Source organism: Aquarana catesbeiana, linkage group LG03 (assembly GCF_042186555.1).
Source record: "Aquarana catesbeiana isolate 2022-GZ linkage group LG03, ASM4218655v1, whole genome shotgun sequence".
In the NCBI taxonomy this organism is placed as follows: domain Eukaryota; kingdom Metazoa; phylum Chordata; class Amphibia; order Anura; family Ranidae; genus Aquarana; species Aquarana catesbeiana.
In genome coordinates, this window is record NC_133326.1 from 279,304,287 (window position 1) to 279,321,361 (window position 17,075).

The 17,075-nt window shown below is 44.5% G+C and overlaps 1 protein-coding gene across 1 annotated transcript in view; it reads right to left on the reverse strand.

Moving 5' to 3' along the window:
* Positions 1–15,464, reverse strand: part of RXYLT1 (ribitol xylosyltransferase 1) — a 40,985-nt gene extending 25,521 nt beyond the window's left edge. Inside the window, exons 1-3 of the mRNA XM_073620146.1 lie at positions 15,167–15,464; positions 11,478–11,839; positions 2,800–2,970 (exon numbers count right to left, since the gene is read on the reverse strand). Coding sequence (XP_073476247.1) covers positions 2,800–2,970; positions 11,478–11,622 — 316 coding nt within the window. The 5' untranslated portion in view covers positions 11,623–11,839; positions 15,167–15,464. The remainder of the gene's footprint in view (positions 1–2,799; positions 2,971–11,477; positions 11,840–15,166) is intronic.
* Between the last annotated feature and the right edge of the window lie 1,611 nt (positions 15,465–17,075).

Genomic DNA, 17,075 nt, shown 5'->3' on the forward strand with positions numbered 1-17,075 from the left:
ATTCCAGAGAGCCGCTGGGTCTTCATCAAAAGGGAACCTTCTCTTATGAGCCCTAGAGAAGAATGGTTTCCTATCAGGGTCAGCCCATTCTTTTTTGATCGTTTCAGAAATCACTGCGTGGACTGGAAATGTACGAGATTTGGACTCGCTAAGCCCTGCATACATTTTGTCGTGTAAAGACATTTCCTTATGCTCTTCCTCCAGGCCTAGAGTAGCATAAATAGCCTTCAAAAGGCCGTCCACTTGATCCAAAGATAATTTATATTTGGAAGACATATTCTCCAGCTCATCCCCATTCTCATCTGATTCATTAGAATGAGAGGGGTAAAGCCCTTCCTGGTTCAGAGGACCCATTTCTGCCTCCACTGCCGGGACTAACAGTGAGCCTTGAGAGGACTGAGGTAGTGGGCTGACTTGCGGATGGATTTGTGAGTGAGGATTTGAAGGACTGAATGGTAGCTTCCAATTCCTTTTTGGCAGATGCGATTAGATCACTGCATGCGGATGCGGTTTCTTCCCACACCAAGGAGTCAATGCATGTTTGACATAAAGTCTTTTTCCAGCCTTCATTTAACTTAGTTTTGCATGAAGGACATGTCTTTAATCCCAGGGTCAGAGCTCTTGGCCTGCCATGTTAAGGGAACAAAAAGAGAAAAAAAGACAAACCATCCTTTAGAGCAGGGGTCTCAAACTGGTGGCCCTCCAGCTGTTGCAGAACTACAAATCCCATCATGCCTCTGCCTGAGGGAGTCATGCTTGTAACAGTTCAGCCTTGCAATGCCTCATGGGACTTGTAGTTTTGCAACAGCTGGAGGGCCGCCAGTTTGAGACCCCTGCTTTAGAGTCAGCCTGATTACTCAAGATGCTCACCACAGGTGCACAGTGAGAAAAAACACCAGACTCATGTGCCCTGACAGGCCCCTCCGCCACCAGGGGGAAAAAATACCCTCAAGCCTCACTAAACATTTAGGGAGAAGAGGGCTAGAGAGAGACCCCACAGTAAAGCTGAGCAGAAACTACAGTCTGCTCCTTACTTGGGCCTTGCTGGTGCCTGTGCCTGTTCCACTTGCTGCGGTTCCTGAGTCCATGCTGAGGCAGCAGCGTGATGCTTGTGGCGAAAACGCTGATTCCGGACTCCAATAGCACCTGTGCGCCGGACCGGAACTATGTAGGCACCAGACCTATTCCTCCCTCCCCCTGCGCTTCCGGCGGAAATGACGCCTAGCGCCTGCTCGTCAGATGCCGCCCCACTTCCGGATACCTCACATCCCGCGGATGCAGTCCTCTGACTGCCCTTCCCAAGATGGCGGCGGTGTCAGGAAAAATACATGTGCTGGCCAAAACTAAAGTGCCTGCCATGCCTGACGCTCCCGCCCGGGAGCAGCAATTCCAGAAGCAGTCCTGGCTCTCCCCGAGCACTGATGAGGGAGAAGGAGCCCATCCACCCGGCACCCGTAAGCCTGTGGAAAATGGGAGGAACCGGCTCTCATGAGGTAGGGGAAAAAAAAAAAAAAAAAGTGGGGTAGGGAGCCTGTTCAAACTCCAAACTCTCACGTGTTTCCGCCGGAGGAAACACAAAAACTGATAAGTGGGAAGGAGCCTCCTTTTAAAGTTTGGTGGAGGTGTGTTTCCTGTCAAGTGGGTGGAGCCACGCTCTCAAGGTGCTGTCTTGAAAGACGTTAAGGGAAACAGGGGTTTAGTTAGCACGCATTTGCAAACGCATGCATAAGCTGCAAGACCTCTTCACGGCACCCTGTGTATGCTTGCAGTCCTAACGCTACTGAATTAATAAGCGTCTCCACAATGGAAGCACACGCATTAAATGGATAGATGAGGGGCAGTAGCATTAGGACTGCAAGCATACACAGGGTGGCCTTGCAGCTTATGCATGCGTTTGCAAATATGTGCTAACTAAACCCCTGTTTTTAACGCAGACTGTTGGATAGGTTAATTTGGCCAGTTGGCAGACTAGTTGGTGAGTTGAGCTGAGCTATGGAATGTTCTGTTTTTGTCTTTCATGTGATAGCCCTTCCTTCCTTGCTGTGAAGGCCAGTTATAGGTGGGGGCAGGGGCTATTTGTTTGTTACTGGTGTAAATATGGTCTGGGGACACACTGTACACCTTTGTTGCCATTGTGCTCTTGCTGGGTGTCCGGTGTGCTCCTGTTCCTTTAAGGGTGATTGGGCTGCCTCCAGGCCCACTTGCCCCTTATCTATCCATTTAATGCATGTGCTTCCATTGTGGAGACGCTTATTAATTCAGCAGTGTTAGGGCTGCAAGCATACACAGGGTGCCGTGAAGAGGCCTTGCAGCTTATGCATGCGTTTGCAAATGTGTACTAAACCCCTGTTTTTAACGCAGACTGTTGGACAGGTTAATTTGTCAGACTGGTTGGTGAGTCGAGCTATGGATGTTCTGTTTTTGTCTTTCAAAGATAAAACCCTGGCAACTTCTAACTTAAAGTCATTGTAAAGGCTGTTTGTTATTTAAAAAAAAATACATGTTATACTTACCTCCTCTGTGCAATTGGTTTTGCACAGAGCAGCCTGGATCCTCCTCTTCTCGGGTTCCTCTTTGCTGCTCCTAGTCCCTCCCTCGAGTGCCCCTCAGCCAGCAGCTTGCTACAGGGGTCACCCAAGCCGAGTCAGAGCTCCGTGTATCCATTCAGACACGGAGTGAACTTGTTGCTTTGCTTAAGGACAGGATCACTTTAAGCTTATGCAAATATAAACTTTCAACTACAGCTTCTTGCGACTCATTTTCCACTTTGAAACATATTTTGATATAGGTCTCACCCACCAATGGCAGCCTTGCTCCATATCTGTACTTTGAGCTTAGCAGGTTCTTGTTGGGATTTGCGGTTTAATAAGCTTTTCCATTTCTCTTTTGCCTTCTTTACATGGAGCGCTTTGATGCCCTTTTCACTTTCTTCCCAAGGATTCCATTGTTCGTTTTTCAAGTAGAGGGAGCCTAAAACAAAATAATAGACAGAAAATTCAGTTAGACTTATTGCAAATTATTTTTGTAGGAGTCTTCTAAGACAGCAACCTGAGAGAAGATTGGTTCCTCCCTCTACAGAAAACAGAACAGTGAAAAGACCCTTCTCACCCCCTTGTCCCTTAGTTGAGATAAAGACGACTGCCTCCAGCAATGCATAAGGGAAACATTACAAAACAAACAATCACCTGACAACAGGGTGGAAATTAGGCTTACTGTCCTGGAAGACTCCATTAGCAGCAAGTCTGCCTGGGAATTTCCCCAACTGACTTCCAGGACAGCAACAAGTAAACAAGACTATAACAGGGCAGAACCATTGTCTGCTGAATCTTCCTGCCAATACCAGATCTTGTTGCGAGAGTACCTCCACCCTTTAACACAAGGAAGGTATCTCGATTAGACCAAAACTGCTGAGTTGCAGATTTATTACAACAAAGCTCCTGCTTTCTCTGACCAAAATGTGGTCAAAGATCTGGTTGAATGTACTTTTAATTAAGGAGGTACTTGTGAACCTTCGGTTTGATAAACTAATGAAATAGCTTGTTTAATTCATCCAGCAACTATCGCCTTGGAAGTCTGCTAAACAGAACAAGAGGACAAGATCTCCCAAAATCCGGGTAGCCCCACAGGTTGCAGAGAAGACATCTAACATTCAAAGAGCAGATGCTTTCTTCTTATTAGTAGCACTAGCGATAACCAGCAGAAAAGTCATCTTAAGCGTCAATTAAATTGAAGCACCTTGTAATGGTTCAGGTCGATTAGTCAGTCCTTTAAAAGGACTTTTGACAAATTCCATGGTGGATACATTTTGTTTTTTCAGCTTCAATTCAAGAAGGCTACATAAAGCAAGTCTCTATCACATCTTGAGGAAAGTCCAAGATAACCAGAACAGAGGGAAAGGAAATCTCACTCCTATTGCACAATGTGAAAAAAAAAAAAAAACCCAAAAAACACTTTCCCTAGCTTCGCCCAAGAGAGTGTCAATAAGTCTCTCGGAACACCCGTTTCAGGATTTTCGTTTCAAGATCCGGGCCCTTAAATGAAAAAAAATCTGGCCTGGGGTGCCAAAGTGGTCCTTGGAGAAGATTGGCCTAGTTGGTAGAGGTCGAAGAAGTTGCAACGACATACGCTGAAGGTTTAAAAACCACGTTCCCTGGGCCCCCAGTGGGCAATCAGAACCAGTCTGCATTCTGACTGACTCAGTTTCTGTGGAACTCAAGAGATAAAGAAAGAGGGGAAGGAATGCATATCACAGTTTGAAATTCCCATTAAGACAGATACTTTGGGATCCAATGCCCTATTTCCTTTATGCAAGAAAAAAAAAAAAAAAAAGGAAAGGGAAGAAAGGAAGGAAGAAAGGAAGAAAGGAAGAAAGGAAGAAAGGAAGAAAGGAAGAAAGGAAGAAAGGAAGAAAGGAAGAAAGGAAGAAAGGAAGAAAGAAAGAAAAGGGAGGGAGGGAAGAAAAGGGAGGGAAGGAAGGATTTGACATTCCCGTTGGCTCAGTTTGCAAAGAGGTCCACCATCGGCATACCCTGAGGTAGCGATGCCGCTCCAAGCGTGTTGGATGTCTCTAATAGCCGCCCTCCCCACTCACAACTTCAGGTGCAGGCTCTGCAATCGTGTAGAAAATTGAAGAAAAACAACTGAACGGCTGCACTCCGAATCACCCTTTTAGTCGTGGCAAAACAGTGTAGAAGATCCAAAATCTCTTAATCCCATTGGCATACCATGGGCTATCATGAGAAAAACATCCCAATTTATTTCCTATTTGCTGTGGCGAATCAACCATCAATTTAGGAAGTCTGCAACCAGATTTAAACAGCACTTAAATGTGAACTGTAAAGATAGGGGTGATATTTATTTCTGCCCAACCCAGAATCGCCTGGGCTACCGGCATCAGAGTGGGTGACCTGGTACCACCTTGGTGATTTAGGTATGCTACCATAGTTCACATCCATTGACTATTGACTGGATGGCTAGCAAGGACTTCTTTTACCAGTGAGTTCCGCAGGTTAGAAAAGTCCTGAACTATATATGGAGAGAAAGGGGGTTATTTACGAAAGGCAAATCCACTTTGCACTACAAGTGAACTGCAAGTGCACTTATAAGTGCAGTCGCTGTAGATCTGAGGGGAAGATCTGAAATGAGGGGGAAGCCCTGCTGATTTTATCATCCAATCACGTGCAAACTAAAATGCTGTTTTTTTTTTCATTTTCCTTGCATGTCCCCTTTAGATCTACAGTGACTGCACTTGAAAGTGCACTTGCAGTGCAAAGTGGATTTGCCTTTGATAAATAACCCCCAAAGTCCCTTGAGCTTGAGATTCCTGAACAGGAGCGTCCTAACTCCATGAACAGGATTCCGTTGTAATTTTCATTGAGCACAGCTGGGACCACCTCAATGAAAAAATAAATAAATAAAAAGAAGAAAACCACTCTTAAAGTGGTAGTAAACTCAGATAATGTTACCCCAAATCAGCAATATGCAATTTCATGTTGCTGTTTAGTAGCTATGTGCCGCATACATTATGCAAACAGAACGTTCTTACTTGATAAAATGAACTTTTTATGATCACCCCTGCTTCTACTCAGCCGCTGCCATTATAACTCCTGTCTTTCGCGTCTCAGTAGTATTTTATTTCCGCCCTCACTCTTCTTCTGTGGCCATAATCCCGCATGTGCGCATTCGTGCACGAGCCAAGCCTCATTTTCGTTTCAGACAGACAGGCTCTGTCCTCGGCTCTGCGCTCCAACCCCTGTGACGTAGCGAGTCACATGGGGTAATTTGCTTCTCAGCGGGGGAGTGTCGCGGGATCTCGGGGCTGATGTCAGGCAAAGGAAATGACGCAGCCCCGACATGTACACAGCAATTATCCGGCAGGCCAGAAATATAGGACTAATCGCGCATGCGCCGGTGACGTCATTGAAAAGATAACAAAGAATTACACACAAACCAAACAGGTAGGAAGCCACACACACACACACACACAGCGCAAACAGGACTTTAGGTTACAATGATTCATTTTACAGAAACTTGATTTGATGGGTATACAACCGCTTTAAATCCAAGGAATTCTCTTTCGATCCAAACTGGATACATTTCAGGTAATACTGGGTAATTCTTTCCCAACAATGAAAAAATAGGGACAGCTTTCCTAGCGTCACTTAGTGTCTTTGCCGGAGAATTCTGAAGGAGTACTGTAAAGGGAAGTCCTCCTTTAAGCTTGGCCTTACTGAAGGGCAACTCCTTTGTTTGCTTCTAAGTCTTCCTTTCCTGTTAGGTTTTGTAGGCCATAAATAAAACTTACAGTTGAAAACCCATTTATTCTTATCAGTAAAATTGTTGCACTTCTACCTGTTCCAATCTGGCCTGAAGAAAAGTCTGCCATCAAATTAATGCTGCACAGTCTAGCCTTGGAAGGTCTCCATTTTAGGATTTTCAGCCAAATGGCTCTTCTGGCTGTATTTAATAATCCCAAAGACCTAGCCTCTACTGCTGTAATGAAACAAAAGTGCAGCCCTAACTATATATACACACAATATCCAGAAAGGAACTTTCTGACAAGAAGTCGCACACAATAATCAATTGTGCAAAAGGAAATAATAAAATAAACTAAACTAAACTGCACTAATCAAGTGTTAGTATAGGTACCATAAGGTCAGTGCATTTAAACAATCAGATGGCTATGGTGAAAAAAAACAAGAAATGTATAATATAAATGATAGATAGATAGATAGATAGATAGATAGCGGAAAGTATTCAGACCCCCTTAAAATTTTCACTCTTTGTTATATTGCAGCCATTTGCTAAAATCATTTAAGTTCATTTTTTTCCTCATTAATGTACACACGGCACCCCATATTGACAGAAAAACACAGAATTGTTGACATTTTTGCAGAGTTATTAAAAAAGAAAAACTGAAATATTACATGGTCCTAAGTATTCAGACCCTTTGCTCAGTATTTAGTAGAAGCACCCTTTTGATCTAATACAGCCATGAGTCTTTTTTGGGAAAGATGCAACAGTTCACACCTCGATTTGGGGATCCTCTGCCATTCCTCCTTGCAGATCCTCTCCAGTTCTCTCACGTTGGATGCTAAAGGTTGGTGGACAGCCATTTTTAGGTCTCTCCAGAGATGCTCAATTGGGTTTAAGTCAGGGCTCTGGCTGGGCCATTCAAGAACAGTCACGGAGTTGTTGTGAAGCCACTCCATTATTTTTGCTGTGTGCTTAGGGTCATTGTCTTGTTGGAAGGTAACCTTTGGCCCAGTCTGAGGTCCTAAGCACTTTGGAGAAGGTTTTCGTCCAGGATGTCCCTGTACTTGGCTGCATTCATCTTTCCCTCGATTGCAACCAGTCGTCTTGTCCCTGCAGCTGAAAAACACCCCCACAGCATGATGCTGCCACCACCATGCTTCACTGTTGGGACTGTATTGGACAGGTGATGAGCAGTGCCTGGTTTTCTCCACACATACCACTTAGAATTAAGGCCAAAAAGTTCTATCTTGGTCTCATCAGACCAGAGAATCTTATTTCTCACCATCTTGGAGTCCTTCAGGTGTTTTTTAACAAACTCCATGCAGGCTTTCATGTGTCTTGCACTGAGGAGAGGCTTCTGTCGGGCCACTCTGCCATAAAAGCCCTGACTGGTGGAGGGCTGCAGTGATGGTTGACTTTCTACAACTTTCTCCCATCTCCCGACTCCATCTCTGGAGCTCAGCCACAGTGATCTTTGGGTTCTTCTGTACCTCTCTCACCAAGGCTCTTCTCCCCCGATAGCTCAGTTTGGCCAGACGGACAGCTCTAGGAAGGGTCCTGGTCGTCCTAAATGTCTTCCATTTAAAGGATTATGGAGGCCACTGTGCTCTTAGGAACCTTAAGTGCAGCAGAAATTTTTTGTAACCTTGGCCAGATTTGTGCCTTGCCACAATTTTGTCTCTGAGCTCTTCAGGCAGTTCCTTTTGACTCATGATTTTCATTTGCTCTGACATGCATTGTGAGCTGTAAGGTCTTATATAGACAGGTGTGTGGCTTTCCTAATCAAGTCCAATCAGTATAATCAAACACAGCTGGACTCAAATGAAGGTGTAGAACCATCTCAAGGATGATCAGAAGAAATGGACAGTACCTGAGTTAAATATATATGTGTCACAGCAAAGGGTCTGAATACTTAGGACCATGTGATATTTCAGTTTTTTCTTTTTTAATAAAGCTGCAAAAATGTCAACAATTCTGTGTTTTTCTGTCAATACGGGGTGTGTTGTGTGTACATTAATGAGGGGGAAAAAAATTAACTTAAATGATTTTAGCAAATGGCTGCAATATATATACACATACACACACACACACACACACAATGTATCAGCATAATATTTGTGAAAAAAATGCCATGTCATGTGTGGACACACACGCCAGCGGCGGGGAGTCAAACAGGCATGCAAGGACACCCAAGTCCAAAATCGCGATCTCCAATGGTGGTGGTGGAAAGATGCAGGCACAAGATCTCAGCAGTGGAATGGGTGGAACGTATCACAGGCCGGGAGGCAACCACAATCTCCTGATCTAGTGTGGTGTCATCTTCCCTGCACAAAAAGGAACGTCCTTTCACAGTGTCATGTCATCTATCTGCTCAGGAAATGGCCATAAGGCCAAACAACGCTTTAATATCCCAAAGAATGTCTGCTGGGCTCCACATTATCTCCAAAGGATCAGCTCAATGCTCAAACAACCACGACTCACGGTCCACAAGCACTGTCTGATGGCATCCTGGAGGTTGATGTGGAGCTCCTCTGATGAGTCTATGGTTAAGATCCTCTTGGATGGTCCTTCTTGGCTCCTTTGATGAGTCTTCTATAGTCGGGGGACTTCTGACTCTTCTCAACATGGTGACTGGACATAAAGGGGGAAATCTCTCCCAACTCTCGGCTTCTCTTCCTCCTTGCTTGCCAGTAGGTAGGCAACCACCAATTCAGCAGCTTCTCAGCTGTGCTGCGAGATGCGTTCAAGGCACAAATTAACATTTCCAGACGCAACAATTGGTCACCAAAGTGGGGGTCATGGCGGAGGAATTGGCACTTCAAGGGTGCATGATACAGTATTTCAACCTATCTGCAAAACTTTCAGCTGAACCCCATAACCTCCAAATCGTTGCCATGTAATCCCAGTCAATGGAATCAAATGCTTTTTTTTTTTTTTTTTGGAGTTAGGGAGCTGCAAGTGTGTTAATTCTCTACGCAAATTAATGTCTGTGGTTTTGCCCAGTATGAACACGGTCTGGTCTATGCTAACCAAGGTAGGGAGAATGTTCACAAGCATAATGACCAACACTTTAGCAAGAATTTTGACATCATAGTTGAGAAAGGCGATGGACCTACTGTATAGGATGCATATAAGTGAGGTCCTTGCCGGGTTTAGGTAAAAGCACTATGTGAGCTTGAGATAGGGAGGAGCAAGGAACGTGCATCAAAACACTTGGTAGACACTTTATAAACTCTGGGAGCAAGTTCTTTAAATATAAGGTTTGTACCAGTCACCCGGCAGGAAATCAGGTCCGGTGTTTTATTGGAAGGAAAGCCTTCTGAGGCTTTGGCTGCAGAGAGGCTCATGGGCGACAGTTTTTCTAATGTATTTATTACTATCAAATGTGGTGAAGGAGGAATGGGACTATACAATATTGTAAATTAACTTAATTTCCCTAAGGATCTGGGATTCTGTTTTTATGTAGATTTTACACAGTTTCCCAATTTTTTATTGGAATTGGGGTTGTAGTCTATGCATTTCCCGACTACCCATCATATTTCTTGAGTTCCTGTAGTGCCAAGACAGGCGAAACACTGACAAAATTACCCCATTTTTGAAAACAAACACTCCAAAGTATTTTCTGACAGGCATATTGAGTCTTTCGAAAATGTCATTTTTTGACGCTAGTTTTTGGAAAATGTGGAGAGGAAATTAAAATGTATTTTTACATGCAAAGTTGTCAATGAATAAGATATTTTGCACACATCATAAGCATACTTAGTCCTCATGCACACTGGACGTTTTTACAGCTGCTGTTTTTGGCTTTAGACAATTTTTTCTGCAGTCAAACTCCCCAGCATGTTATCCTATGTGTCCATGCACACATAGGCTGTTAGCAGTTTTTAGCAGGGGAGTTTTCCAGCTGAACACCCCCCCCCCAGAACTAGTCACCAAACATGCCCAAAACGAAACCTCGACTCCTGCCACTATAGAGGCTAAGGGCCAGCACCCAATTAGCTTTGACAAAGGAGCCGTGGGTGGCTCTGAAACACGTTAGCCACGCCCCTCTTTCCTGCCTCCAGTGCTGACATTACCCACGGCTGCTGGGGTTTGGCGTCCCACAACCACCAGCGCCAAGCGAACACAGTGCACCATCTGGTGGACTTCTTCCCCCATTCGAGCAGTGGATGCTCTGGATTTTACAGATCCTTCCTTGCGTTGTGAACCACCCGACCCCTGGTTGGTCTGACAAGCGCTACTTTCTTCTTTATTTGTAAGTTGCCAATTGTCAAATAAACTTGATTGGTTATGTATAATTCTGCACTTAGAGTGGCGTCTTTTGTTTGTTTGTTTTCATTCGCGAAATCTTTTCACAGCCCAACCACACAGAGAGGCCCAAGATCCAAGAAGCACCTTCAGGCTTTCTAGGGGCATAAAAGTACATCTAACTTGACTACCATCCTGACTACCTATTACGTTTGGAAACCCTGTAGACAGTAGAAACATCCACAAAATGGCCACATTATGGAGAGTAAACACCCCAAGGTCTTTTCAAGGCTGTTTTTTTTGTCACAAATATTTGAAAAAAAAAAAAAAACAAAACAAAAAAAACTTAGAATTACATGCCAATGCACATTCTGCTTTGCGTCCCAAGCATTCCAATGAGAACCCCAGAGAGCTGATCAAATAAACCAGAAATGGCTGCACAGAAATCCCCTCTTGACGCCAAACAAAAACAGAGGATTGTGCCCCTGAAACAGTGGAAGTCCCAGTTTAGGGCAGGGATTTAAACATAATTTGACCCTTCATGGAGCCACTGCAAGGCAAATTGTGCAAGTCTTCTCTAGCTGATTGAGGGATTTGGGAGCACACTCAGTCTTTCCTACCCTTTAATTCTGTGACTGCAGATCTTAGGGCATTTATATATGCTACAATCTCATTGTACAATTTCCTTTAAATTTACCAAAACTACATGGAGGAAAAACCTAAGCAATCCATTCAATTTGTATCCAATCAAAAACCCTTGCACTACATAGTTATACGGGCGAAGAGAAATTGTACACATTGTTAAAATAATGTATACATTATACAATCTAGGTCAACCTGTTACTGTTAAGACTGCAAAATACAAACTGATCTCTATCATGAAGCACAGTCTGTAAATAATACTGATGCCTTATTATATAGCAGGTCCTCAGCAAGAGCAGTGCAGAACTGCTGATGCTATAGACTGCACATACCTCTGCTATTCTCCTTTTTGCTCACCACTCTGTGAACCCGGGACATGTGCAGCGATTTGAAGAAGACATTGTAGGCAGCATAGAAAGAGAAGACACAGTACAGGAAGACTATGCTATAACACAATTTCTTTCGAGTGATTCTCATGCTGTCTTGAACTCCATGTCCTCCTGAGTCTGCAGCAACACAATGTCCTTCCCCATGTAACAAGTGTCCCGATTGGCTTATGGTTACTGGCTTGGAAAAGATTTTTGTTGCACTTTCTGTGATGGGACCATATGGAGTGGCAGTCAAGTCGGTTTTGGCAATCAAGTCGGTTTTGTTCCGTGAAAGACTGAGGGCCTGTTTCTTAAAGATGAACTTTCTGTAGAAAATGGAAGAATCAATAAAAAGAGAAGGGTCAGGGTGTCTTGATTGATAACAATAATAATAATAATAATAATAATAATAAATACCACCATGCAATGCCAATCTGAAACTCCTAAGGCAAGCAAATTGCTAACTTTCTTCAACTGAAAGAAACATACAGGCCGATTTACTAAAAGAGCAGACTAGCTTAATTAAGCATAGTAAATAAAGCAACTATGTATTCACTTCAATACCCAATCATGAACAAGGGAAATAAGAAAAAAAAATCCTGTAGTAAATCAGTACCTTACCCCTATAGAAAGTGCTAAGAACTCATTTTGAAAAAACTAAACTGTATGTCAAAACAAAACTTTTTGAGTGAGGAATTATAGGAACTCTGGTCGGGTTTAAACTGCTATGTGGGGCTCTGTTGTAGAGATTTACCCTCACTTCCTGTTTTGCAAACAATGGTTTCAATCAGACAGAAAGTGAGGAAATATTTGCAACAGGAATATATACAAAAATCAATATCTGATACAGGTTTTAGTCTTCTACTCTACTACAGAAAACTATTTTATTTCTGTCTCTATGGCTGTCTCCCTAATGGAGCCCTGGAAAGCAGTAAACAGGATTGACAAATCCTTCTACATTCAAAAACTAAAAGAAAAAAAAAAAAAAAAAAAAAAAACACTAAAGTTTTGCACATTCCTGCTTAAAACAAATTAAAGGTTTATGTACACCGCTGCAAAAAAAAATGTGTTTGTTTTGTTTTGTTTTTTTAACAGTAAGCTTTTTTCAAATCTGAACACAGCCATGCCCACAGCTGAATAAAGATAAATAAACTTGTGCGGTTTTTATATCCATTAAAAAAAAAAAAAAAAAAAAAAAAAAAAATCTGAATCTGAGGTCCTCCACAAGTTACGTATGCAAACATTTACTCTAAGATTAATTTCTTGTTAAAAAAAAAAAAAAAAAAAAAAAAAAAACCTAAAGTTTACATGTGTACAGCTTATAGCACAATTCATTGTACTCTACTGGAGTACAAGATCCTCCTGCTTTCTAGGAACAGAGGATGCTTGGTGGAAATAGCCACATCCATCAGGCTCCGTAGGTTGCTGTTTAGGTTACTTGTCTCTGGTTTCTGATACTTAAAAAAAAAAAAAAATGCACCAAATACTAAAATGAGGACCTCAGCAATGAGGAAAATGCATTAAACTGAATTTATTCCCTTCTAAAGAACAATGCAGGGGGATATTAATACATAAAGCAAATTTTCTATAAAAAAAATAAATGAATAAATATTGGAGCAAAAAAAAAAAAAAAAACATACAAGGACACTGGAGGACCTGGTTAAGATGCCACATATGTAAAATATGTTTTACAGAAAAAGCTTTAAAATGTAGAATAGTCTTCCTTAGGAACTAGATATAGCTTAGTAGATTGCTTCAAACAGGTGTGAATATCTTATTCATCTGAGAACTCTGGCCACTAGTATGGGCTTCATTTGAGTAGATCTAAACCCCAAGTTCACACTACTGCAAACACAGACATCGCATGCGATTTGCACTGCATTGCTGTGCAGCTCACATGTGATGTCTGGGCAATGCAGTGTGTATGGCTGAACTCACATTGCAATCGCACAAAACTTTTTTTTCCAGCACTGGAATCGGATCGCCTGGGTGTTCAAACCCAGGTGATCCGATTCCTGTCCGAATTCACAGTTTGCACTGCGATCTGCAAACCGATCTGGGGGTGTCATTAACTTTGTATTGACACCTGCAGCGGTTTGCAGAGGGCAGTGTGAACTGCCTGCGAGGGAGATGCGATGCGAGAACCCGCACTGGTTCCCACATCGCAATAGTTTGAACCGGACTAAAGGCCCGTTCACATGAAAATACCGCTTTCGAAGCGGCTGAAATAATCTGTTTTACAATAAATTTTTTATTAGAGTTCCAAGAAACAATTTTTACCCCCGTAATGTACCCTCCTACCCCCTGTACTGTGCCCATCTAACCCCCCTGTAAGTGCCCTCCTAGCCCCCTTACTGTGCCCTCCTACCCGCCCTATACTGAGTCCTCCTAACCCCCCTGCCCGCCATATACTGTGCCCTCCAACCCCCTGTACTGTGCCTTCCCAAAACCCTGTACTGTGCCCTCCTAACCCCCCTGTACTGTGCCCTCCTAACCCCCCTGTACTGTGCCTTCCTAACCCCCCTGTACTGTGCCTTCCTAACCCCCCTGTACTGTGCCCTCCTGCCCACCTTATACTGTGCCCTCCTAACCCCCTGTACTGTGCCCTCCTGCCTGCCATATACTGTGCCCTCCTAACCCCCTGTACTGTGCCCTCCTGCCTGCCATTTACTGTGCCCTCCTAACCCCCTGTACTGTGCCCTCCTGCGCGCCATATACTGTGCCCTCCTGCGCGCCATATACTGTGCCCTCCTAACCCCCTGTACTGTGCCCTCCTGCCCGCCATATACTGTGCCCTCCTAACCCCCTGTACTGTGCCCTCCTGCCCGCCATATACTGTGCCCTCCTAACCCCCTGTACTGTGCCCTCCTGCCCGCCATATACTGTGCCCTCCTAACCCCCTGTACTGTGCCGTCCTGCCCGCCATATACTGTGCCCTCCTAACCCCCTGTACTGTGCCGTCCTGCCCGCCATATACTGTGCCCTCCTAACCCCCTGTACTGTGCCGTCCTGCCCGCCATATACTGTGCCCTCCTAACCCTCTGTACTGTGCCCTCCTGCCCACCATATACTGTGCCCTCCTAACCCACCATATACTGTGCCCTCCTAACCCCCTGTACTGTGCCCTCCTGCCCACCATATACTGTGCCCTCCTAACCCCCTGTACTGTGCTCTCCCTGTGTTGTGTCCTCCTTCCCTCTACCAGCTGTCACCTCTGCACCCATGTCTCCCAATACCCATCCTATCCCCATCCTTTTCCTCCCAGTGATCACAGCCCAGTGATTTCTATCCCAATTCGTCAACTACCCTGCCCTCACTTACCTCTTTACTCCCCCCCTCTGATCCTGCCCTCACCCCAGCCGCACCTAACTCCTTAACAACACCCCCCCACCTCTCCAACCACCACTCTACCTACTCTTCCTAGGCGATAGGTATCAGTAATTGTTATCGGCGAGTACTTGGATTAAAAAAACAAAAAAAAACAACTATAATAATAATAATGGAGAATCCAACACTCCTACTACTGTATACATAGAGAAAAACTGTGATCCCCTCCTATTTGCAACACACCACTATGTAAACAGATTTGTTATATTAGGATACAACAGTAAGCACTTTCTTTCTGAAGTCATTATATATAGATATTCTCTTACTATAAGTGACTCCTGCCATCCGATCACAAAGATACAAAGTCACCACTCGAACATGAATCAGTGGAAGCTCGGCTCTCCCAGCTCCCGCCTCTCCTGTCTATCCTCTCAGTCTCCTCCCAACTCTTTCCGGGTTGTTTCTCCGTACAGACACGTACACCCTTTCCTCTCCACATATCTGTGCCAGGATTCCCCCTGATTCTCCTCCAGGTTCTCTCTATAGAGGAGGAAGGCGCTCAGCCTCATCGTGTAAAGACAATATCAAGCTTTATTTAGAAATACACTGACCGGAAGTGTTCATATCAACCTTCCACACTGGATAAAGACGATACCCTTCGTATCCACTGCTTCCAGCATGCGCAATGTTAGCCCAGACCCCAACGTTTCTTCCCATAGGATGGAGCTCGGTACAATAGTCAGTGTGTAGCCATAGCAGAAAATTCGTTTGTTTCATAAATTGGGTGTTCTGGTCAACTGTTCCCATAGTTCCATTAACCACTTCAGCCCCGGTACATTTACTCCCCTTCATGACCAGGCCAATTTTTGCAATTAATAGTGGCGGCCCGTCCACTAGGGGCACCCGGGCACTGCCCCCCCTATCCAAGCGTGCGGCCCATGATCTACATGCAGGGGTTAGGGTTGCCACCTCATCCCTTTAAAGCTGAACACATATAAATTACACAGGTTCTGAGACTAATTTAATTCAGATAAAGCACCAAGTGAGTATAATTACCATCTTAACCACTTCAATACCAGGCACTTATACACCTTCCTGCCCAGGCCAATTTTCAGCTTTCAGCGCTGTCGCATTTTGAATGACAATTGCGCAGTCATGCTACACTGTACTCAATTTTTTTATCATTTTGTTCCCACAAATAGAGCTTTCTTTTGGTGGTATTTGATCACCTCTACGGGTTTTATTTTTTGCGCAACAAATAAAAAAAGACCGAAAATTTTGAAAAAAAACCCCAAGTTTTTCTTTGTTTCTGTTAAAAATTTTTTGTAAATAAGTACGTTTTCTTCTTCAATGACGGGCACTGATACGGCGGCACCATTGAGGTGGCACTGATGATGGGCACTGATAGGTGGCACGGATGGGCACTGATGGACACTCATAGGTGGCACCGATGGGCACTCATAGGTGGCATTGATGGGTACTTATGGGTGGCACGGATGGGCACTGATAGGTGGCACCGATGGACACTGATGGGTGGCACTGATGACACTGATTGGTGGCACTGATGCCCCTAAGGGTGGCATTGCTGGGCATCACTACAATATACTGGTGCCAATCAGTGCCCATTTGTGGGCACTGATTGGGCACATGTGGATGGCCATGGGGTACATACCTGGCCATCCACATGTTGCCCCTCTCCCTGGTGGTCCTAGTGGCGGTCCCTGGTGGTCCAGTGTGGTCATCTGAGAGGGGGCTGCACTGATAAACAATCAGCGCACACACTCCTGTCAGGAGAGCCGCCGATCGGCTCTCCTCTACTCGCATCTGTCAGACGCGAGTGAGGAAAAGCCGATCAACAGCTTTTCCTATTGACATCGTGTTCAGCCGTGATTGGACAAGGCTGATCACGTGGTAAAGAGCCTGCGCCGGAGGCTCTTTACCAAGATCGGTGTAGCGGTGTGTCAGACTAATCGATCGCCGCAAAGCGCGCCCCCGAGACGGCATGTTATCCTGCAGCCAGGATAACTGAACCACCGCCCGACCGTCATCTGCTATGGGCCGGGCGGGAAGTGGTTAATCAGCCACAGAACCTGTGTAATCATTATGTGTTCTGTTTTAAAGGGATGAAGTGGCAACCCTAGCAGGGGTGCTGGATGCATGGATTCCAATGGGATGGGGGGGGGTTTGAAGCACGTGATTAGAGCCAGAGGCTCTAAGGCTGCTTTTACACTGGGG